We start from the raw sequence: 25,020 nt of genomic DNA, 5'->3' as shown, positions 1-25,020 counted from the left end.
TCCAGCATCTGCAGAATTCCTGTTGTTTGCTAATAATTAGGCACACTTTTGATGAGGACAAACAATCTATGGTTTATGCCATTCTGAAAATTCTTAATTTGCAACTTTTGTTCTTTAATAATTTTCATTTTAAAGATGGGCTGACATTTAATAACAACACAATGTAATTTGAATATATAAATATCCATTAAAATCGAGACATGTCGAAATAAACTAAAACCAATCACTTCTAAAACATGCAACACACATCAAAGTTGCTGGTGAACGCAGCAGGCCAGGCAGCATCTCTAGGAAGAGGTACAGTCGACGTTTCAGGCCGAAACCCTTCGTCAGGACTAACTGAAGGAAGAGTTAGTAAGACATTAGTCCTGACGAAGGGTCTCGGCCTGAAACGTTGACTGCACCTCTTCCTAGAGATGCTGCCTGGCCTGCTGCGTTCACCAGCAACTTTGATGTGTGTTGCTTGAATTTCCAGCATCTGCAGAATTCCTGTTGTTTGCACTTCTAAAACATGTTGCTTAGTAGATATCTCGTTAACGTTTTAAGAAATACTTAATGTCAGAAATGTAAAACCAATAATAAATCTAAGAGCTGGAAATGATCAAAAAAGTGAAAAAGTGCAATGGAGCTGAAAGGATTTACACTTAGCACATTATTCTGTTTTTACTTCCATACACTGTTCTAAAAGCCCATTTTCAAATTGAAGTTCTAGACACATCCCTTTAATTGGTAACTGAAGGACCCAATGTTAAAAAGGAGAAGCTTAACGCAACCGCCTGGAATTAATTAAATAAATAAGTAAATAAATAAATCTGCGTTATTTGACGAAAAATTTTAGTAATAATTTAAATGGCTGAAGCACCTGGCAAATTGGTGAGTTTTAAATTTCATCCGGATCTCAGGCAGCTCCTGGACAGACGGAGTGGGACACATGCGCCCTGCGCTGAGGCGCCTGTGCACTGGGCGTAAGCAGAGTCGCGCTAGCCGCGATCATGGAGGTGGCGTATATTTGTGAATGGGATAAGTGGCCGAAGAGCAATTACTGTCCCTCTGTGCCACTCGTATGCGCCTGGTCCTGTAGGAACCTAGTTGCTTTCACAACCGACCTAAAGAACGAGGAAGAGCAAGGTAGGTGTTGGGCCTGATGCCCGGAGTGCCCAATGTTTGCATTGTGCTGATGTGATATAGGGGAAGTTTCACATTCAGACTGCTAGACTTCATATTGCATTCCTTGTACAGCCAACTTGAGCCAAGAGTATGGATTCCTATAGTGTTAACGCACACTTCAAAAATACTCGGGTCCTGCAGATACATCGTGTGACTTGCAACCTATTTGCACAGAACAAGATTTCAAATACATGTTTGATAATATTTGAGTAACAATACAGTTTTGTAACGGATAGTGTGTATCATTGAATAGGAAATTTGCAGATTCAAATTCAGTTCCTAAACATGACAAAATCTAGGTTAATCTGGTGTCACTGATGGAGATGCCTTGTTTCACATAAGATGATTTGCGTTCTCTGAGGTGGATGTGATGACATTTCTTTGCAGAAAAAAAATTGGGTCTTTGGTCAGATGTAAGAGTTGAGAGGGGAAGGAGAAATGCTTCGGGCCTCCAAAATGTGCTGTGTGATTTTAAGCTTTGACTTGTGCTTATTTTAAGTTGGTGTTTTTATTAATCAGGACTGCCAGCAGACATGTGCAAGGCACCTCTGCCTCAGGCACAGGTACCACCAACGGTTTATGGGCTCCCTAAGAAACACAAGGAGGCTTTCCCCCTGAGGCCTATTGTCAGTGGGATAGATACTACGTTGCTGAGCATTTAATGACCGTGCTACCCCCTTTTGTTGAAGACCATGAGCATCACATCATAAATTTGACTGACTTCGTAAAAATGATAATCAACATCCAGCTGAATCCGGAGAACATAATGGGCAGTTTCAACCTGTTGTCCCCATTCACAAGAGTTCCCATTAAGGACAGCTTCAAGGTTTGATAAGGATACTATTGCCCTTTTTGAACACACCCTTGCATCAACATACTTCCTTCATAAGGGGAGCTACTATGGACAAACAGACGGAATAGCCATGGGATCAGCCTTGTCACTGGCTATTGCTAATTTCTACCCGGAAGACTTTGAGAAGAGGGCCCTGAGTTCATCACCCTTGCGCCCCAAATGTTTTTTTCAGATACGTTGATGGCACCTTCGTAGTGTGGCCTCATGGACTCCAGGCATTCCAACAGTTCCATGACCATCTGAACAGTATACATTCAACTTGCAGTGGAGATGGAGAGGAATGGTTGCCTCCTGTTCCTGGATATTCTAATACAATGGAAACCGGACAGTAGCCTCAGACACAGCGTCTATTGGAAGTGCACTCACACGGACTTGTACCTCAACAGTAACAGCCACCATCATGCCTCCCAACGTAGACGGGTTCTTTCTACTTTGATTAACTGTGTGAAAACTTTCGGACCTGGAGACTCTCCCCGAGGATATAAGACAAATATGCATGACGTTCCTACAGGATGGCTACAGGTGAAGAAAATCAATCAGGCCCTTAAAAGGGCAGGTGGAAAAACTAGGGAACCTAGCAATGAAGAAGGAGCCATCACTACCGCCTGTATTCCCTATATTTCCACAATTTCTGGAAGGATCGCCAAAATCCTGAAGAAATACTGGATTAGTACCATCCACAAACTCATAAGGAAGCTCAAATCACAGTGTATGCAGGTCAAAGGTGACCTGGGACCCAGATTGACTGCTGTTTTCAGGATGCCCTGTGAATGTGGAGCGGTGTATATCAGCCAGATGGGAGACACAGTGGAAACCTGCATCAAGGAACACAGGAGGTGTATTCATTTGGGCTACTCGGAGAAATCCACAGTAGCAGAATGCTGCATTCTCAATGACAATTGGATTGACTTTGGCACAAAACTACTGTGCCGTGCCAATGGCTTTTGGGACTGTTTGGTAAAGGAAGCCTTTGAAGTAAAACTAGAGGAAAAGAATGTTCACAAAGATAAAGGACTCGCTCTAAGTAAGAACTGGAATTTGATTATAAACGAGGTGGGACAGCAGAAACCTGATTGGATGAGGACTAACCAATTATGATGGATGGATGTTGGGGGTATAAATACCACCAGACTAGAGATGTCCAGGCATCATCCCTGATGAAGATGCAGAGTTTGTCATCGAAGTGTTGGTTATAATCAATACCTGTACCCGGTTGGAAGCCCGAGAAGAGTTTATTCGACATACACGCTGGGAAAGCATTAGATCCTTTTTCAATATCCACAGACTTTCTAACAGATTTGTCAGGCAAGGCTTCCCTTTCAGAAAACAATGCTGACTAAGGCCTATTTTATCGTGTGCCTCCAAGAACTCTTGAATAAACCCAACATCTTTCCAACCACTGATGTCAGGCTAGCTAGCCTATAATTTCCTTGCTCCTACGTCCTCCCTTCCTAAAGAGTATCCCACAGGTGTGAGATATTTACAATATTAAGGAAGACTTAAGGAAGAGTGAGCCATCTGACCGCAACAGTAGGATGTAGGAGACTATTAAAGTTAGGGATGTGCTACAAGTAGAGGCCTGTGCAGTTGGGTGATAGTTTTCTGCAGACTTGACAGGAAATCTACACTGCTTGCTTGGGATGTTGACACATTCCTGTCAGCTGGAGAAGTTGAATCAAACTGCCAGGACTCATCTAGGATCTACTGACCTGGTAGATCCAGAAACAAGGTTCTGATCGTCAATTATATAGCAGATTGAAAGGAAATGGGGACGAGATGGGGACTAAATTAAAAATCGAACATAAACGGTAATCTCAGAATTGTTTCCTGATCTGCATGTAAACTGGATTTGGTTTGAACAGATCAGAGACTTTCATGCTTTTGCAGAAAGTTGTAACCTCGCCGCTCATGTACTAACATCATTGGCAGACTTGGATTTTGCACCCAGTCTTTTCAGCAATGTCATTAAGAATTCAAGTAGCAGAAGACCTAAGAATGTTGTAGTATGAAGGCAGTTTGAGTGGGCAAGAAGTTATTAGAATACGAAACTGAAGTCATGTATTTTGGGAAGAAGCATAGAAAATAAAATCAGTTTAAATGATGAGAATCTGATTTATTAGTAAGCTGAGAAATGTTAATGTTCTGACTAGGTTCATACAGTGCAGAAATAGGCCCTTCGACCTGTCTAGTCTGTGTCGACCAGCTTTTTCTGTCTTTCCCGTCAACCCACACTAGGACCATAGCCCTCCATACCTCCCTCATCCATGTACCTATCCAAACTTCTCACAAATGTTGCAATTGAGCCTGCATCCACACTTCCGCTGGCCGCGTGTTCCACACTTGCATGAAATTCCCTCTCAGGTTCATGAGATGCAGAAATTCATTTTGGTAATTAGGAAGGTAAATGTTCTGTTAGCCTTTATTGCAAAGGGTTGAAGGGCAAAGGTAAGAAAGTTTTTCTGAGATTGTGCTAAGCTTTGATGATACTTCATTTGGAGTGCTGTTAACTATTTTGGTCTCAATCCTTAAAGGGCAAGATGTCTACCTTGGAGTCAATAGATTCACTAGATCCATTCCCAAGGGGTTGTCCTATAGAGAGGGATTACTGTTGGCCTATGCTGACAAGAGTGTAAAAAGTGGATCTCATTGGATAAGTAAAGGTCCTGTAAAGTTTATTATTGAACAGCCAAGATTAAGGGATTTAGTTTCAGGAAAAGGATGGAGAGGAGGGCAAATTTTCTAAGGAAAACTCTTAAATATTTTGGGAATTTTCTACTTGTATAATGTACATATTCATTGAGTATATTCAAACCTGAAGCTGACTCTTCAATATTAAGGAAACAAAGTATATGTGAATCATGCAGGAAGGTGAACAAAGACAGGATCATCTCTATTTTTAATGAAAGAACATTTAAGAAGCTATTTGATTGACTGTTTCAATCTAAATTATGGGTGGTGTTTTGACTAGCATTTCCCTCAGCCAACATCACACTACAGATTATTTGCTTCTTCTGGATGCCACATTGTAAAGTAATGGGCAAATATTGCAACAGAAGGTGTATTGGAATCTGTTGAGGTGGTATTCACTGATCTAGTGTATTTTTTAGGTCATGAGTTTTGAACAATTTGCTTTCAAAATAGAAGTTTTTGAAATCTTCGGGATTTTTTTTTTAGAAATTTTTCTTTTGTTGGTTCTGCAATAGAATGCCAACTGGGGCTGTAGATAATTCAGTGGCTGCAAAAGAATTATCTTCCTGAAAATTAACTGTAATGCTGTCAGAGAAAAATCAACTAGTTAAGGATTATACATAAAATTAAACAATGAGCGTTATGTTATTGAGAACCAGGAGATATCAACTGACTATAATGAAATAATGCCGAATAATAAAAATGTTAGTGGGAAATATTGGGCACAGTATCTAAAATCTATAGTATTTAAATATTGGAGTTAAAGCAATAGGAACCAGAAATTCCTCGATGGGAGAGATGAGAATAAAATATTTTCTTAGTACAAATTAAATGTTGAGACTACATACTATTTGAAATACATTTTCATCTTTAATTTGTTTTTCCTAAATTCTAATTTCTATTTGTGGATTTGAATTTCTCAAAAGCTAGCAGTCTTGTGAGCTGAAGCTGAGTACTAATTGAACTGACATATATAATAAACAAAGGAATATTCATCGTGTTACCATTCTGCTAAATGATCACTGTGATTAGACTTCTTCTAATGAATTTTGTCATCTGAATACTTCAGCTTCATGGGCTTGCTGGCCTCGATGCTTGTTAAGTGGTATTTACAAAGTGAAGGTTTTTTTTTGATTTTAAATATTTGCAGGTTTATTTTTTCCCTTCCCAATAAAGTTTGCTCAGTCCTATCTGAAATGCATTCTCCTTATACCTGCAGACTGACATGCCAACTACTCCCACTTGTCATTTTTTTTTTGACAGAGTTTGATTACATTTTAAATAATTTAGAACATGAACTTTGTGGCTAAAAATGTTTTCCGAAAGCCTTTGTTTTTTCTTTCAGATCTCACTTATATGATACACATTTTGGACACTGAACATCCTTGGGATGTCTACTCTATAAACTCCGGGCACCATGAAGTGATCACGTCTCTGGAGTGGGACCAATCTGGTAAACTTTTGTTAATGTGTTAGTGTGTCAGATAGGAGTATAAAATGTTAAGTGAACTCAGGTGGCATAACTAATGTCACATGATAGTGACACACATGATTTAAAAATAATTAAATCTATTGCCCTGTCACGAGATTGAGTGGCCATTAGGCCGCTGAAGGTCTCAGGGCTAAGAAATGAATAATTAAAAGGTTTTCACAATATTTGCAGCTTGCCCTTCATTTCTCGATGTGTCTGAAGTTAACACTTCAACCCTCTAATGGAATATCTCTGCTATGTGTTATAAGTAGTGAAGATTTAAAACTCTTTGACGAGCATGTTTGATTTTCACTACTGTATTGTAGAGGGGAAATATCTTTTTCTGTATTTAAGCTCTCACTTTGGATGATACTTCTTAAAGCAGAAATGTACATATTTCCTGTGGATAACTGGTGTATATTTTTTATTTTCATTTTAGAATGTTACATAGAAAATATCTGCTAACTAAGCGAAGTTTTTCCATAATTATTGGGAACTAAAATGTATAATTTTGAAGCGACATGTTTTCTAAAATGAAATTTTTGCTCCATCTCTCTATGTAAGGTTCCCGGCTGTTATCAGCTGATGCTGATGGTCAGGTGAAATGTTGGAGTATGACTGATCACCTCGTGAATAGCTGGGACAGCACAGTCGGGAGCTCGGTGGATGGTGACCCTATTGTGGCCTTGTCGTGGCTGCACAATGGTGTCAAGTTAGCCTTGCACGTAGATAAGGTTTGTGTTATAATCAAAACCCTGAATAATATTCCAGTTACCTCCCAATAACAAAGTATATTGATAATTACATTTGACACACTGGCCCCTAACAGTTGGATACAACTCGTAATAGTCTGAAGATACATTTAATAAAGACAGGTCAGGTCTGTGTGTTGGATTGTTTTGATTTTAAATTGTATATAATAATTCAAAGTGATTTCATACTCATTTGCTTAAAATATTGTGCAATTATAGAAAAATGTATGGTAACAAAATGGCATGTTATAGTTTTGTTTATCTTGGTGCTAAGTGATTACACTTAATGGTTGAGACTGGGTTTTCAACTGTAAGTAATGATGCAATGGCAAACTTGCCTTTCTGTCGCTCTAGGAAGAAATTAATTTGGGTAGCCCAATGATGCCGTTAGTAGAGCTGCTACCGCACAGCTCCGGAGACTTGAGTTTAATTCTGATCTCTGGTGTTATCTGTGTGGAGCTTGCATGTCCTCCCTCTGACCACGTGAACTTCCCCTGGGTGTTCTGGTTTCTCTCACATCCCAAAGATGTGTGGGTTGGTGGATTTATTGGATTTGGATTAAGTGGAAACTAAAATGCAGATTTCAGAGTTGCGGTAAATATCAATAATATAGTCCAAATAATTAACTAGCCATCTTCACAGGCTGTTTTAATTTACAGCCACAAAACCATTTTAAATTATTGAATGGTGTGCCTTGGGTAGATCAAAGCTAATTTGATCTACCCAGGCTTTTTAGAGCATTTTTACTGCTCTTGTGTTTAATAAGCAAAATGTGTTGCTGTCCAATTACTTGACTTGGCACAGCGTACAATTCTAAATTTGTTTTGTGTTGCTTTGCATTTTTTTAATCACAGTTATCTTTACAAGTGGGTTCACAGCTTTCGAGATGACATGCTTTCCTGTTTTATTTCCCTGCCAATCAGTCTGGAGTGTCCAATTTCGGCGAGAAATTTTCGCGGGTGAAATTCTCCCCATCCTTGACGCTGTTTGGAGGAAAACCAATGGAAGGTTGGATCGCTGTAACAATCAGTGGTCTAGTGACTGTGTCATTATTGAAACCCAGTGGACAAGTTCTCACTGCTACAGAAAGTTTATCGCGGCTGAGGAGCAGAGTTGCACTCGCAGACATTGCATTCACTGGTGGTGGAAACATCGTGGTGACCACGTCAGACGGCAGCAGCTCGTCACCCGTTCAGTTTTATAAAGTCTGTGTGAGTGTTGTTAATGAGAAGTGCAAGATTGATACTGAGTTACTTCCCTCGCTCTTCATGCGCTGTACAACTGACGTTGCTCGGAAGGAGAAATACCCAGTCGTCACTCACCTGAAATTTTTAACAAGAGAAACCTCTGAGCAGGTAAGATGTCAGTGTTGCCGTACTCATTGAGTGGCTCTGTAGCCACTTCTAAATACCACCTATGTGTAGGCATGAGTAGTTTCCTTTTGAAGTCATTATTTTTGGTGGTTTGCCTGATTTTTGAGGCTGCAGCATTGTCTTGTATTCCTGTTTTTTTTCCCAATTAAAACATAGAGTTGCAAGAAAAAATTTGCAAACCCTTTACGGTTGCCTGGTTTTCTGTATTAACTACTCATAAAATGTGGTCAGATCTTTATGTCACAATAATAGACAAACATAATCTGCCTAAACTGATAACATACAAACAATTGTACTTCTTGTCAATACCACTTAAACAATCACAGTCTAGTTCCTCGTCCTGCCGAATAGTCTCGGTCTGAAGTGTCGACTGTATCCTTTTACGTAGATGCTGCGTGCTGAGTTTCACCAGGTGTGTGTGTGTGTGTGTGTTGCATATAGTTATGAGTGTTAGTTTTGTCATACAAAGTCGGTGGGCTTCCTGTTATCTATTCACCTTCCATGGTATAAACTTCCTGTCTGCAGTACATTGAATTTTAAGATTCTCATCCAATCTGAGACCAAGCTCCTCCAATCTTTTAGTCCTCTCTGCTTGTGTATCCTCTACATTTTTGGAGCTACAGTCCTCAGCAGTAAATGAATAATCAAATTAATAAATTATCTCCCAAAGTTGATCTGCCTCCACTTACTTTGCTTTTTCTACGAATTTTAATCTATATTTATTTAAGCTTTCAGTCTCCTGAGATAGCAGGATGCCACATTTTTATTATTAATTTTCCTTTATGAGAACTTTCAATGTTAGTAGTTACTACGTACATGCAAAAAGCCTGGAACAGCTCATTTCTACCTGCTGGCATGATTTGACAGTCGAAACAGTGCTGGAAGAACAATAGGAAAACATAAGATTTATGATAATATGTTAATCTGGATAATGAGTAGTGAACATCTGAGTTAAGGTTTGTGAAATTTGATTAGTCTAAAGTTTGAACATTATAGCTGAGTGCATGAGTAATTGCCATACTCTTACTTCCTGCAGGTGTTGCTATGTGCTTCCAGTCTGACGGGTAGCATTGTAGAATGTTGGTCGTTACGGAAAGAAGGGTTACCAGTAAGCAATAGTTTTCAGACAATATCCCCAGTGGGTGAGTACAGAGACTGCTGCTCCAAGCAGGGCATATAATTACAAATTGCGAACAATTCGAGTTGAGGTTTAAACAAGGGTTTCAGAGAAGTTGCAATAAACTAGAAAATTTGCATCTTTTTTCTGTGTCCTGGCGACTTACTTTTTGCCCTATATGATGTATTATAAATGAACTGAATGAAGTGAGCTCTTTATGAGGCAGATGGTGAGTTCAAAACTGTTTTATCATCTTTGATAGACTAACTACAGCTGTACATGCTTGCAATTTTATTGCTCTGTCAGTATTGACTAAATGCTTCATGTGACTTGATAGACATTAGGTTATTGCAATGCCATCAAATGTGCATGTTATTTTCCCTTCAATGAAATTCTTATAGTTTAAATACTAAAATAAATTATATCCTAAACTTTTAAAGTTATTAGACCCTGAAGTAAGATGAATTTCTGAATGTAATATTACACTTGATCATTGAGACTTCAGAGCGTACTTGTTTTATGAATTTCAAAGATTGGTTACCCATGGGGTGAAGAAGTTACTTCTTAGCTTTGCAGGGAATGGCCAACCTTTGAGTCTCTGGTTCCAGAACCTAGCCAAGAGAAGGCCCTAGCCTGTCAAAGCCTTACAAATGTTGTATGTCTGTTATTTTAATTCCTAGAGAGTATAGACAGTGTGTTTAATCTCTCTTGCCATCCTAGGAAACACTTTTGTGTAGCTTCATTGCACTGCTTTTGCAAATCCCTCCTTAGAGACAGATGCCAGGTGTCTCGACTCCTGCACCGTGAATCCTCATTACTGTACTGTTTGCTGCTGCCTTTTTTGCTGTAACCTGCAGTGATTTATGTAAAAAATCTTACAAATCTAATTTGTTTTTTACTAATTATGTAACATCTGATTCAAATGATTCTTAAACTCTGCCCTTTCATTATAACCAGTCATTTTTCACTGTCTTGTATATTTGCCAGTTTTAATTATTCAGGCCTAATTAGAGTAATGTGATAGAAATTTTGATTAATGAACTATTCCGCTCAGAATCTAGTTTTTTTCAAAAGCACAGACTCAATAGATTAACTTGTATCTTTGTGTTTATGATTCTATTGTATTTCAGTTTTATCTTACCTGAAGACTAAAGGCAATACAGTTTATGACAGTTACCGAATTAGTTATAAGCCTTCACTTCAATAATTTTCATTGCTTTCCAGTTTAGTATTCTGAAATTATTCTTCAGTTTTAAATGGATTATTGAAAGGTGCTGGTGTTCTGAGGGTCCTGGAATCCTTGTACATAAATCATTGCAAGGAATGTAGAGACATTTATAAAAAATAAAATTGTTTAATGAAATGGGTTAATACTTCATTATAGTAAAATATCTATTTTGTTCCTAAATTGCTTTTGAAGGTAACATACCTTTCATTAATTTTCTATTGACTCTACTGATTTCTTACTCGCCTAGGTGATAAGCAGCCAAGCATCCTGAAATGGAGGATTCTGTCTGCAACCAATGATCTGGATCGTGTAACAGCTGTGGCTTTACCGAAACTTCCCATCTCACTTACCAGCACTGACCTAAAGGTGGCAACAGACACCAAATTCTTTCCAGGCCTTGGTTAGTATTATAACTTGCATGGTCCAAAATTTTAAAAAATGTTAATATTATCCAGTGAAGGGTGTATTTCTAGATCCTTATGAATGGTCTCGTTTGGGGATTTACTTTATTGTTAAGTCGTATTTGATTTCAATGTCTGCACGAGAGGACCATATAAATTGAATTATCTTTGATTTAGAAGGGATGCTAGTTTGGGCACTTAGAGTAATTCTATTTTGGGAGTTTTTATCGATAAGTAAACGACAAGTTAGAGTTTGTGTTGGCTTTCATTACTACTCTCCTTATTGATAAGATTTTCAGATTGATCTGGAGAACATTTTCTAATGCAAAGCACTGTTGAGAAGAAAATCTTTAAATGGTTCCTTGCATCACAGTAGAAAGGATACACCATTGTCATGCTTCTGTTACCCCTACCATTGAAGAGTTCTTCTATAGAGTTACTTTATAGTTTACTTTCATAACATCTATCACATAATTGCTTAATGCCGTTGCTCACTGTTTACCCAATATATTGACTTAGGTAAACATCATGCATAATAAACAGTAACTATAGTTGTGATAATTGGGTCATAAGAATGTATTTGTGTTTGTTGTGGAGGGATTGGCTAAATTCCACTTTCCTTCCTCTCTCCAGGCCTTGCACTGGCATTCCATGATGGAACTATTCACATTGTTCACAGGCTTTCACTACAAACTATGGGAGTCTTCTACAACATTCCCTCCCAACGATCAACGGATGACCAATCTATTAAACGTCAGCGCACAACTGCGTCTTCTGTGCACTTCAAAGCACTGCAGCTATCCTGGACTTCATTGGCACTAGTTGGAATAGACAGCCAGGGAAAGGTGAAAAAACTATTGAATTATGTTCAATACCTAAAGAGATATTTCACTGTCTGAAGTTCAGTGATGCACATGAAGTGCTGAAACACCACAAATATATTTCTTCCCACTCATCAGTTGTGGACTGTTTCCATGTTTGTATTCAATTTTCCTTCTGCACTTGAACAGATTTTCTTGTATCAAGCAGTTTGTAAATAAGGTAACTGTGGGGTTGGGATAGATTAACTGCATAAATATGGTTTGCTTGGAAAATGCCACTAAATGAGTGTTGCTGGTCTCCCAACATTCTCCCATTTTTCCCTGACTTCCTTCTAAGGGGTCTGATATAGGAAATTTCTTCCAAAAGGAATTAGGCCTGTAATGTTTTTATATTAATGTAAATTACTGGGAGAGCAGCCAGAGTTTTGGACAGATTATTCAGGGTGGTGAGTCCATTCATGGCTGCTGCAGAATTTAACTTCAAGTAGTTTAATAAATCTGAAATAAGTTAATTTCAGCAACTGAAACAATGACAAGTACCATATTGTCATCTTAAAAAATCATCTGGTTTATTCTTTAGGGAAAGAAATTTGCCGTCCTCCTTGTACGTGGCATTGGGCCCACGAATATGGTTAATCATTAATTGCTGCTCAGTTCATGGGTGATATGGGGTTGTGTATATATGTGGAATTTCTAGCATCATCTATTTTCCTGAAATGAATTTTAAAAGATTTCCAACTGATTGTGTTCTTTTATTATCTTCTTTACAGTTTGAATATTTATTTTACTTAAAAATTATTGCAATTTCAACACAGCCAATCTATGCAAGTACTAATTAGTTTCTACGTAAAATAATACATTTATTTTTTTGAAGTGCAATTTTACATTCTTATTGAAATCTTGAAAGTTAATGTTACCTTATTCCCTTATAGCTGAGCATGCTAAGGATCTCTCCTTCAATGGGTCACACATTAGACATGAACACTTCACTGCGTCATCTCCTTTTCCTATTGGAATACTGTATGGTGACTGGTTATGACTGGTGGGATATCCTTTTACATGTACAGCCCAACATGGTACAAAACCTAGTCGAGAAACTGCATGAGGAATATACACGCCAGAATCAGGCTTTGCAACAGGTAAGAGTTCAGTAGAGTGGCAAGGTATGCAATCTGGGTCTGTAATGTCCGCTCATTTTTGGCAAGTTTGCTTTTCTTTTTTGGTAATTACTCCTGTAAATGTAAACTTGTGTAGTCATAGAGCACCACAGAACAGAAATAGGCCCTTTGGCCCATGTAGTCTAAGCCAAAATGTTATTTTGCCTAGTCCAATCAACCCACATCTGAAACATAGCTCTCCCTACCCCTCCCTTCCATGTACTTATTCCAACTTCTCTTAAATGTTACAACTGAACCTGCATCCACCGCTTCCTCAGGCAGCTCACTCCACACTTGCACCACCCTCCAAATGAAGTTCTCCCTCAGATTCCCCTTAAATATTTATCTTTTTCCCTTAACCTACAACCTCTAGTCTCACCCAACCCAAGGCTGCTTGCATTTACTTTATCTATACCACTCATAATTTTGTTTACCTCTATCAAATCTTCCTTCATTCACTGACTCAAGATGGTGTGGGCCCCCAAATCCTAAGAACTTCCTACAGGGGCACAATTGAGGGCATCCTGACTGGCTGCATCACTGCCTGGTATGGGAACTGTACCTCGCTAAATCGCAGGACTCTGCAGAGAGTGATGCGGACAGCCCAGCGCATCTGTAGTTGTGAATTTCCCATGATTCAGGACATTTACAGAGACAGGTGTGAGAAAAGGGTCTGAAGGATCGTTGGGGACCTAGTCACCCCAACCACAATCTATTCTAGCTGCTACCTTCCCGGAAACAGTACCGCAGCATAAAAGTCAGGACCAACAGACTCCGGGACAGCTTCTTCCACCAGGCCATCAGTCTAACTAACTTGCGCTTACTTGAGTGTATCTCTATGTTATGTTGACTGTTCTATTTATTATAAATAACAATGATTGCGCATTGCACATTTAGATGGAGATGTAACATAAGGATTTTTACTCCTCATATATGTGAAGGATGTAAGAAACAAAATCAATTCAATTCTCTCTAGAGAATAAAGTCCTAACCTATTCAACCTTTTCCTGTAGTTCAGGTCCTCAAGTTCTGACAATATCCTCATAAATTTTCGCAGTAATCTTTCAATCTTATTGACGCCCTTCCTGCAGGTAGGTAACTAGAACTGCACACAGTATTCCATATTTGGGCCTGTCAGCATCTTGTACAACTTCAGCATAACATCCCAACTCCTTTACTCCTGAGTTATGAAGGTAAGGCTCAAAATCCCCCCCAGAATAGAAATTTCAACCTGAAGTATGGTGAAATGGTGGATTGCAAGATTGTTCTGACAGATATGTAACTATCAGTAGTTCTTACAACAGTTGGCTTTGACATTTGCAGATATTGTGTATTGCTTCTAATCTAATAAGTAATATTAATTACTTTTTGAATTATTGATAAACTAGAGTAACAATTTGCAACATGATAGAGACCTTTTGAACTTGTACAAATGTCACTCCCTGAAAACTATTCACTGACTCCCATGTTCTTGTTTTATTATACCACATGTATACATTTCCTTTTTTAAAAAAATGCTCTACTCACTCATGTCAATATGATAGAAACCATTTTAATCTCTCTATCTTGTTGACATCTTTCCTGCAGCTAGGTAACCGGAACTGCACAGTACAGGTTTACCCGCCATTTGAAGGTAGAGCGTTCCTATGAAACGCTTCGAAAGCCGGAATGTCGTAAAGTGAAGAAGCAATTATCATTTATTTATATGGGAAAGTTTTGTGAGCGTTCGCAGACCCAAAAATAACCTACCAAATCATGCCAAGTAACACATAAAACCTAAAATAACAGTAACATATCGTAAAAGCAGGAATGATATGATAAATACACAGCCTATATAAAGTAGAAATACTTTTCTACAATCATTGCCGCACTGTTCTCCGTGCGAAAATCTCACGCAAGCGCTCTTGGCAGAAACACTCTCTCCAGTAACCTTTCAGCTATGAAGCTGCCAAACCATACCAAGTAACGCATAAAAATACACAGCCTATATAAAGTAGAAATAATGTATGTACAGTGTACTATCACTTACCGGAATTGGGAAGACAGCGCCAAGCACACTGATGATGGTGTGTTAGGCTGAGTCGTCGGAAATTGGGGTGTTGCAGTGGATCCCAACCCCCAGGCCGCCGACCAATACCGATCCGTGAAGCATGCAGGGATACAGCGGTAGCCGGGACGCACCCTGCACATCTTTAAGAAAAAAGCCGAAATAAGCAAGCTAATTAATTAGGTGCCGCCCGGCACGCAAATGTTGGCCCAGATCAGAGGCGACATAATTGGCAATCACCTCTGATCTGGGCCGACAATTACGTGCCGGGCAGCACCTAATTAATTAGCTTGCTTATTTCAGCTTTTTTCTTAAAGATGTGCTGGGTGCGTCCCGGCTACCGCTGCATACTCTGCGGCAATGTATCGGTCCACGGCCTGGGGGTTGGGGTGGTGGGACACTGGGGTGTCATCTCATCGTCATCTGTTTCCATCAGGACAGGCAGGTCATCTTCTTCTATGTCTGCCTGCCTCGATGTCGAAGGTCGAGGTTTGTCGTCTGCTGTGGCTGATGTGGAAGGCTTGAAAAACGACAGTATGCTTGACTGCTTAGCCTCATGCATTTTTGTATCATACAGTTCTTTGTAAGCACTCAAACCATCTTGTAAATATGCCTTAAACGGACGTACCCTTTCAAAATTAAAAGTCGTACTTTTCTGCAATCATTACAGCGAAAATCTGCGCAATTCCTGGACTACTTCACTTTTGGTCCGTTCGCTACTGCATTCGGTTTCAATTGTTATCCTTTCCTCTTCCAATTGCATCAGCTCTTCATTTATCAGTTCTTGGTCATGGCATGCCAAAACCTCTTCAACATTATCTTTGTCAACTTCCACAAGCCAAACTCACTTTGTCCTTACTTCGTTCATCACGATCGAAACGCTTAATTATGTCTAGTTTTATGCTAAGTGTAACACCCTTACGAGCTCTTTCAGGCTTTTCCGATACCTTAGAACTCATCTTACTAATGGCTGCTCACAGGCACGTGTTTAAGCAATGCCGGCTAGAATGCAGTTCTGGGGGAGGAGCTTGGCTGCTCGGGGCGCGCGCTGCCTTTTTTTTTGTAACAGTGAAAGCACCTGTTAGCGAAAACAGGTAACTAATGTAGGTCTTTCGTAACAGCGAGGTTTCGTAAAACGAACGTTCGAAAAGCGTGGGACACCTGTATTCCAGATTTGGGCCCATCTGCATCTTATACAACATCAGCATAACATTCCAACTCCTGTACTCCTGATTTATCAAGACATGACTCAAGTCCAACAAAATGGTCATTATTATGTCAATATGTTTTTGCTAGCAATATATGAGCTATTTGGAATTGAACCTGCCCAGTGGAAAATCTTGCTAAGTGAACAGAACAAGCAGCATCATTATTTCCCGCAGAGCATCAAATTCATGGGCAAGAATTGACTTCAGCAGCCTGAAGGAAAGAGAAGGGACCACAATTTCCAAACTATCCATTTATGATACACATATTACAATCTCTGCTGTAATCATGCAAGCTTTAGTCTGGGGTTATTTGCTCAGATGAGAGACTGGGAGCCATCTGTACTTTAGGTTGCAATATCCGTTCTTCTCTGCAGACTGTGTGCATGTGTGTTTATTGGCATCATTAGCAATGCAAGTTTAAAAATGAAATGAGCTTGCTGCCATGAACTACTAAGCTCTGTGAAGGTGTTCGCAGAGTTGGGTAGGAATTCAAGGATTCTGACATGAATGATGAAGGAAATGAAATGTGAAATGTATTTCCAAGTTGCAATGATGTGTGAATTGGAAGGAAAAATTGTTGAGTATCTGCATTTTCTCAGTGGTAGATGAGACAGATTTAGGGAGATGCTGTTGAAGGAGCTCTGGTATTTTATGGGTGTTGCCTATTCCAGCAGTGTTGTGGCAGGAATGCAGAAGTGAGTAGCTAAGGGAAAAGATTAATTTTTTGGAAAGGGACAAGGGGATCACTGGCAAGGCCTCTATATATTGCCCAGACCCATCTTCCTTTGGAAGGTGTTGGTAAGCCTTTGCCTTGAACTGCTGAGGTCTTTCTGATGATTATGCTCCCATGGTACTATTAGGTATGGAATTGCTACAGTGCTATCCTGCATTTAGGGTGGTAAACTCCAAATCCACAAACATCCCTTGACCTCCATTGACTTCAGTTTTTCCAGGGCTCTTTGATGGCATTCAGAACCTCCCTTGATATCAAGGGCAGTCAGTTCCGCCTTGCCTCTTCACTTCATTCTTGTTCAAAATATGAAATAAAGAAGTATGGAGTTGAACAGTTCTGGTGAAACTCAAACTGAGCATGGGTGAGCAAGTGATCAATATGCTAGCACTATTGACAATACTTAATACTTTATTGGTGATTCGAAGTATACTGATTGGACTGTAATTATTGATTGATTGGACTATAATTGTCAGATTCAATTTGATTTGCTTTTCATGGACTTGGGCCATATTTCTACATCGTCTTGTGTTAATGTGCAAGAGTAGGTTGGTCAGAGATGTTGAATGAATTGATTTAGCTGTGGACTGGAGGGATCTGAGGTGGCAGGTGAGATCATCCATTCTGCAAAGCTAGCAATCCTAGGCATTTAAAATTATTATGTTTGGGTGGAGTAAATAAGAAGGATCTAATTGCCTTAGTGAGAATTTTAGATACCCAGTGGGTCTATAATTTTAAGTTCATGTTTAATTGTCATTCAACAATGCATGAATATAGCAAAACAAAACAGCATTCCTCTGGGGGAAAAGGTGCAAAACAATTACCCCCGGCACATAGCACATGTGATTATAATAGCAGAAGAACACAAGAAATATGGCCTAATTACCTTAATGGCAATTGATAGCACTTTGGGTGTTGTCCTGGTCCAGGTTGTTCTTCTATTGAGCAAACACCAGAGGGCAGCACTGACAAAAGGCGCCATCTTTGCGCCCCCCCCCACCCATTATGGATCCATGGGATACTGCAACATGTGACTCTGTGGTATGAGGGCCTAGTCCACGCCACAGCCAGGGCAACGCAGCTCCCCTGAAGTCGGTCTTCCTGCCAAGGAACCAGTGACTGGTAGAAAGATGAGAGAAATTCAGGAAAAATATTTTGACTCGTAGGTCTGGAAAGAAAGCAGGATAAAAATCAACTGTGATGGCGCACCTTTTTGTGTTAGAAATTTTCTGATTCCACTATGATGATGCAGCTTTTTAATGAAGGAAATAGCATCATGGTTATCCTTTAAATGTAAATGCCAATGCTCAGAATTCTGAAATTTCCTTTCTGATTGTGAGGTTTACATAAACTTAATGTTTAAAAGAAAAGACAGTTCACTAGACTGCACTCCCTCAGCTCAGTTTTCACTCCAGAGATTTACATGCAATCTATTCTGGTGTTTCTGTGAACTATTGAGGGATTGCTACACTCTTGGAGGTACTGTGCTTGGATGAGTTGTGTTCAACTGCTCAAGACCTTCTTGGATAAAAATAAAAGTCCCTCAGCACCATTCAACCAAACAAGGGATTTCTACTGGCATCCTAGCCAAAGCATCCCTTAGCTAGCACCTCAAACGGATTTTATAGTCATTTATTTCATGGGTGTTAATGGGAGTTGGCAAGTTGACTTTGTGCAAATTAGCAATTCTTATATTACAACTGTCAAAACATTTTTAAAACTTATTTATGTAAGGTATCCTGAGGTTGTTGAAGGCCCCATATATAGTGTGTAAGTACAAACTGCTGCTTCCACGTTGTTTTTAAAGCTCTTCTTGAGAAGTGACTATTCTTTAGATTTACTGAATGCTTCTTTGAATGTCAAGTGGTAGTTCAACAATGCATTGTATCTGGCCCAGTCCTAAATCCTCAGTGTCACCCTATTTGCCTTGACTGAGGACATGGGAAAGCTGTAGTTTTGCACTGTCTGTTGTGTCCACCCTTGAGGTCTCAACTGTGTTTTGTGTGCACATGTTTAATTTGCTTTCTATGTTTCCCTTTGTTGAGGTTCTAGCCACAAGAATAGTGGCTATGAAAGCATCTTTGTGCAAGCTGTCAACAAATACACTGGCAAGAGCCTGTGATTTCCATGCAAAGCTGTTGTTGATTGCAATCGGTTCCACACTTAAATCACTTCTTCGACCACACTTGCTAAACACGCCAGATAAAAGCCCTGGAGAGCGACTGACCGAGATCTGCTGTAAGAACACTGACACTGGTACGTACCCAATTTGTGCGTGTGGACCAAATAATGTAAATACTTAATGGCTGATAAAAGCCTTCCAATTTTTCAAATGAAATGTTCTTCAGACAGATTGTGGGCATTCTTGAATGCAGAAATTATAGTTAAACTTCTTTCAACATTCAAGCAATCACCGTTCCCTCTAAGCTGCGTGGGTGCATGGCTACGCAGTAATTGAAAAGTTCCCACACACACAGCCGTTGTTGCTGTGCAGTTGAAATTTTCTTAGCATTTAAACATTTAAAGTGCTGCGCAGTTTTCAGGTCCTGTTATAATTTCCTGCTGGGAGAGCAATGGTTGGTTCATGTGGTGTGTTTTTTTTTAAGAAAAGTTGCAAGTAATGTATTTTTATAAAATTCTTACACCATGTTTTTCCCATTATGCATTTTTTAATTTTCAAATTTGAATGTCTAGGATTTATGCAGTCTCAATATTGCCTTTTATTGTTTTGGTGGCCAGAGTAAAACATTTTAGATCGGAGCATCAACAGATGCCACCTGGTTATTATTGTTGAACTTTGAACTTAAAAGTTTTCTAGTAATGTTTTCTGTGTGTCAAGTTGTTTTAAGAATGTAACTGATGCTTTCTTTCAGATATTGATAAAGTTATGATAAATTTAAAAACTGAAGAGTTTGTTCTGGATGCTTGGGTGTTGCAGTCTCTACAGCAGCTCATTCAATGGGTTGGAGACTTTGTACTGTATCTGTTGGCTAGTCTGCCCAATCAGGTGAGTAATAGCATGCTTATGAGTTTTCTTTTTAACTAAAGTGAGTACATGTAGGTGTAGCAAGATTGAGATGTTTTCTCCAAGCTCTACGGATGTCATTCCCTTTAAAGAATGAGCACGTCAAATGGCTTTTAAAGTTGGTGACGTATTTCACTCTATTACCATTGATATTGTTGAGCTATTTCAGTTTATGAGATGCTCAGTCTCTTAAATCTCTTTTACACAATTGAGTGGTTTTAAGATCTAAGCCCACATTCCATCAATTTGGTATTACCATTACAAAGGAAGCAGCCTGTATTAACTAGCTGGAAGTATAACTGAGGTTGTGTCAAACCATGTGATTTATTTGTAAGATGTTGAAGTACATTCTGTAATAGGTTCAGTATTAATTTTACCCACTATATCCATACAAATCTTATGCCCCCTTGCTTTTTGTAAAGATCTCATTCTTGTACTCTGTTTTAAAGCTTCGGCGAGTCCACTGGACAAGATACTTAATTACCCTCTTTTATTGTGGGGGGGGCCATTCTTTAGAGAAATGTTCATCTTCTTGACCGCGAATATAGTGCAGAGGAAAGTAAGCAGCATAATAAACAAAGCATCTTCTATAATTTATTGCATGGCATTTATTTTAGCTCCTATGTTGCTTGAATTCTATAAGATGTCAGTGAGAAATCCATACAAGGGCAGGAATAGATCATATCCCCTTTGAGCCTGCAGGGTAATTCATTATGTCATGGCTAATCTGATCTTGGCCTGAAATGCATTTTTCTGCTCAATCTTCGTAACTCCTGTCTTCCGAAAGGTCCAAACATGTATTCACCACCCTGAATATATTTCAAAAAAACAGGGTACAGAGTTACAATAAATAATCCTCTGAGAAATTATTCTGTCACCTCTGGATAACCCCTTATTCCGAAGCCTTTGTTGGGACTCAGAGCAAGAGGAAACTTGTTTGCTTTAAGTTGCTGAGAGAGCGAGGGAGGAATGGATTGAATGAAGGGATATCTCTGATAGGGTGAGGCCAGGATTGCTATGATCATTGGTGAAGGCATACGGTTGATAGTTTAATGAAGTAAGTTGAGAGAAAACAAAGGACTCTCAAAGAGCCGTGAAATCCAGAACTCCAGGAAATAGCGAACAGGTCAGGTTCTTTGAGAGAAGAGAGGAAAAAGGCGTGTCAATACCATAGGTGGATGACCTATAGTAGAATTGGACAGTTCTGATTCATAAGAAGAAAAATAATTACCTGAAATCATTGAATTCTACATATGTAGAGTTCTCAAGGCTGCTACGTGTCCTGATGGAAACTCACACTGGGCCACATTATAAAAATGTAATAGATCATTGACAGGTCAGAGTGGGGTAGTGACTAAAGTAACAATTAAAAAGAAATTCAGAATCACTGCTACAGACTCTCTGTAAAGTGGATACCAGGTCTGTGCTGAGTTTCTCTAATGTAGGAGAGGTCATATTTATAGACATAAAATGCATCACACTAGATTGGAAGAATTGCTTCACCTAAAAGGATTATTTTGGTCCCTGGATGTTGTGAATGGAAAAGTTAAAAGGACAAAGTGTTGAAAAGAGTAGTTGGTATAGGTGGAAGTTGAGATCAGAAAATCCCTATGGAATGGTTTGTTCAAATGTTGAAAAGTCTGTCAGTAGAATCTTGTTCAAGTTGGCAGCAATTACAAACTTTTTGTGTCTTCCTCACCATCCTCCTGCCTGTAATACTCTTATCACTTCACTTACATCATTAAGTACTTTGTAATAATCCACGACACTGCACTTACAAATGTGAAAAGGAATCCAAAGCATTGCAGTTGGAAGAGAGAATATTTGGGTCATCAAGGCAACATAAATATTTACGATATCAGAAACTGCTGACAGAATGTATTTTGAACAAATTGTCTTCCTGTTGTGCTCTCTCTTTTTAACACCACTCAGTGAATTTGTGTCTTGCTGATGGTCAATCCTTCTTTACAGAGTTCTCCTGTTCGACCAGGATTTAGTTTCCTTAGAGATGGTACCTCACTTGGCATGCTGAGAGAACTCATGGTAGTGATCCGAATTTGGGGTCTACTTAAACCTGGTTGTTTGCCAATATACACTGCTACATCAGACACGCAGGATAGTATGTCCCTGCTCTTTCGACTTCTCACCAAGCTCTGGCTCTGCTGTAAGTTCAACATAATGAAGTGAAGAATTCCGTTTTTATTAATGTGGGTATAAGAGTAAAAATGGGCATCATTTGACACTAAGCTCATGATTATGTGTGGTCTTCAGATTCTTACCTAGTTCCCACATCTCCTGGCTCTCTTTGTCTCCTAGGTTTTAATATTCAACGAGTGCACAACCAAAACCCTTGGATCAGAGAAATCTAAACAGTGACAATCCCTATTATGATAGTGATCTCAGTGAGATGTATAAAATTGTTATAGGGCAAGGTAGATGCGGAGTTGATTTCCCACCCCCGGTTTAGAGTATTAGTGTATAGAATCAGGGTAATACACTTTTTTTTTTAAAAAATCAGCTGTTAAGGACAGAGGTCAGAAGAAATTTCTTCACATGCATAGTAATAAATTAAAGCAGGCTCTGGAGGTTCAATTGTTGTGTATATTTAAGATAGATTTTTGGATATTAAAGGAATCAAGAGATATGACCATCACTGTAATAAGGGAAAATAGAATACAAGAGTAGACCAGAAAGAAACATAGATAATTTATCAAAAGGAAAAAATTACATCAAGATGAATAAGTCTTTAACAGACTGAGACAGGAGGTATTATAATGAGGAATAAGGAAGTAACAGAAATTAACCAAATACTTAAATTCTGTCTTCTTAGAAGGCACAGAAGAACTTCCAGAAATAGAGTAGGATTGAGTATAAGCTAAACGCTCAAGAAATTAGAATTCGTTTTTAAAAATAAACTAGATGAAATGAATGTGACTGAAAGGCTATCACCTTGATGAACAGCAGGTTTTAAGGTGGCTATGGTGATTGTGGCTGTCATCTTCCAAAATTCTGTTCTAGGATAGTATCCACAGATTGGAAAGAAATAGTGTTGAGCAAAGTCGATGTGTTTGTGAAAGGGGACTGATATTTGACAAAGATGTTAGAATTTTGACGCTGTAAATAACAGTAGGAATAAAGGGATGATTTTTTTTTTGGTTTGGAAGCTTCTGCTGATGGGATGCCTCAGGGATCAGTATGAGCACCCCAGCTGTTTGCAGACTTTAATCAGTTGACAAGCGAAGCACATCTATGATTGAAGATGGGCAGCGCGTCGGTGCTGCAGCAAGTACAGCCATCTCGCAATTCCAGCAGCCAAGTTTAATTCTGTCTGTGGTGCTGTCCATGTGGAGTTATTATATTCTCTAACCACATAGATTTCCCTGGTGATCCAGTTTCCTCCCTCGTCCCAAAGCTATGTTTGCTTAGGTCATTGGCTGCTGTAAATTGCCCCATGAGGAGGTGGGTGTGGGAGAATTGGGATGTTCATGTTCATATGTGCTAAAACTAGGTAATAAATTGGGGGGGGGGAATAGTGGAATGGCTTAAGAGTTGGCGTAGATTTGATGAGCCTAGTGATGTTCTATGTATGGAAGTTCAAAGCTAAGAGGCAGTGTGGTACGTGAAGGGGATTCAGGAGAGTATAGATAGTCTAGTAAGTGTGCAAGGCTTGCAAATGAATAAACATTGAAAAATATGATATCCACTTGCAAAAAATTTGAAAGGCAGAATATTTTTTGAATGATGTCAGTGTTTAGAAGGACCTGAGTGGTTCTGTTCATACATCACTGAACATTAACAAGTAGGTTCAAGCATTTATGAAGCAGATGATAAAAAGAATTCAGGTACAAGAATAGTGACATCTTGTTCCAGTTATGTTCAGCTGCAGTATGTATTCAGCATATTTTTTCCATATATTATTGTTAAGAAATGTTATTGCCGAATAAGTAAAACTGAACACATTTTCCCTTGTTACAAATACGAGAATGCTTGCGTAGTTCTCAATCTAACAGGATACTCTGAGTTTATCAGGCTGGTATTAATTTTCACAGCCCTCTGGAATTCATTGAAACTGTAACTCAGCTCGGAAATGCGATCTGATCACTTCAGAATGGGAGAGTACTGATGTCTGAAGTCTTGCAATAGTTTTACCTTCTGAATATTTCTTATAGCATATTTCTAGTATGCTAAATGACTAATTCTTGAAAGGTTCTTAAGTTAGGGTATTACAGAACAGCAAATTTGGAGCGGTTTGGAATAATTTGGAGCGGTGTCTTCTGGCTATCATTTTGAGTTCCCCCAAGACTGATGTGTTGTGAAAGTGATATGTGATCTGACTCCGAGCTGTATGAATGCAGCTAATGAATACAGAGCCACAGCATAAACTAAATTGATGTGAACATGAGAAACATTTACAGAGCAATAACTGATAGATGCCTGAGACACATAATGGGATAGAGTAGGAAATGTAATGCAATTGTGTGCTGGAATGATATGAAGTAGTAATTTGTGATTTTATTTATGGGCTGTGTTGCTGTCAACTAGGATTGTTCAATCCTCATTTGCTCTTTAAAAATTGGTGGTGAGTCACTGTCTGGGACCATCACTTTCTTAGCTGGGTGTATGTGATCAAACATGTTAATCAGTGACCCAAGTTTTTGACAACAATTTGTTAATGACCCGGCTTTACCAAGTGATTAAGTGGCCAGAAAAAAAAATGTTTTTTTCTCTGGCCACTTATGTTAAATTCCAAGACTGCATACTTGAATCCCAGAATTGCACATAACTTGGAGTTCCATTTCATTATTGTAGATTAGCGAAGAACCTTTTCAGTTGGAATTCACCATCGACTAATGCCCTTTTGCAAATGTTTTATGGAGCTACCGTGACTAATATCATATTGTAGCCTGCCACGCTATAATTCAAGTGATAGGATCTGCATTGATAGTCACAAGCAAAATAAAATGTATTTCTTTCTTTTCCAG

The 25,020-nt window shown here is 39.0% G+C and overlaps 1 protein-coding gene across 2 annotated transcripts in view; it reads left to right on the top strand.

Moving 5' to 3' along the window:
* The first annotated feature begins 945 nt into the window (after positions 1 to 945).
* The window catches only part of med16 (mediator complex subunit 16), a 28,610-nt gene continuing 4,535 nt past the window's right edge, over positions 946 to 25,020 (top strand). For both annotated transcript variants that reach the window (XM_072244160.1, XM_072244161.1), the window contains exons 1-11: positions 946 to 1,128; positions 6,054 to 6,161; positions 6,744 to 6,913; positions 7,855 to 8,286; positions 9,341 to 9,446; positions 10,897 to 11,049; positions 11,684 to 11,895; positions 12,804 to 13,010; positions 19,059 to 19,269; positions 19,887 to 20,020; positions 22,010 to 22,202. In XM_072244160.1, the coding sequence (XP_072100261.1) occupies positions 993 to 1,128; positions 6,054 to 6,161; positions 6,744 to 6,913; positions 7,855 to 8,286; positions 9,341 to 9,446; positions 10,897 to 11,049; positions 11,684 to 11,895; positions 12,804 to 13,010; positions 19,059 to 19,269; positions 19,887 to 20,020; positions 22,010 to 22,202 (2,062 nt within the window). In that variant the 5' untranslated portion in view covers positions 946 to 992. The remainder of the gene's footprint in view (positions 1,129 to 6,053; positions 6,162 to 6,743; positions 6,914 to 7,854; positions 8,287 to 9,340; positions 9,447 to 10,896; positions 11,050 to 11,683; positions 11,896 to 12,803; positions 13,011 to 19,058; positions 19,270 to 19,886; positions 20,021 to 22,009; positions 22,203 to 25,020) is intronic.

Source organism: Mobula birostris, chromosome 26 (assembly GCF_030028105.1).
Source record: "Mobula birostris isolate sMobBir1 chromosome 26, sMobBir1.hap1, whole genome shotgun sequence".
Taxonomy (NCBI): domain Eukaryota; kingdom Metazoa; phylum Chordata; class Chondrichthyes; order Myliobatiformes; family Myliobatidae; genus Mobula; species Mobula birostris.
This window is presented reverse-complemented; position numbering and strand designations above follow the sequence as displayed.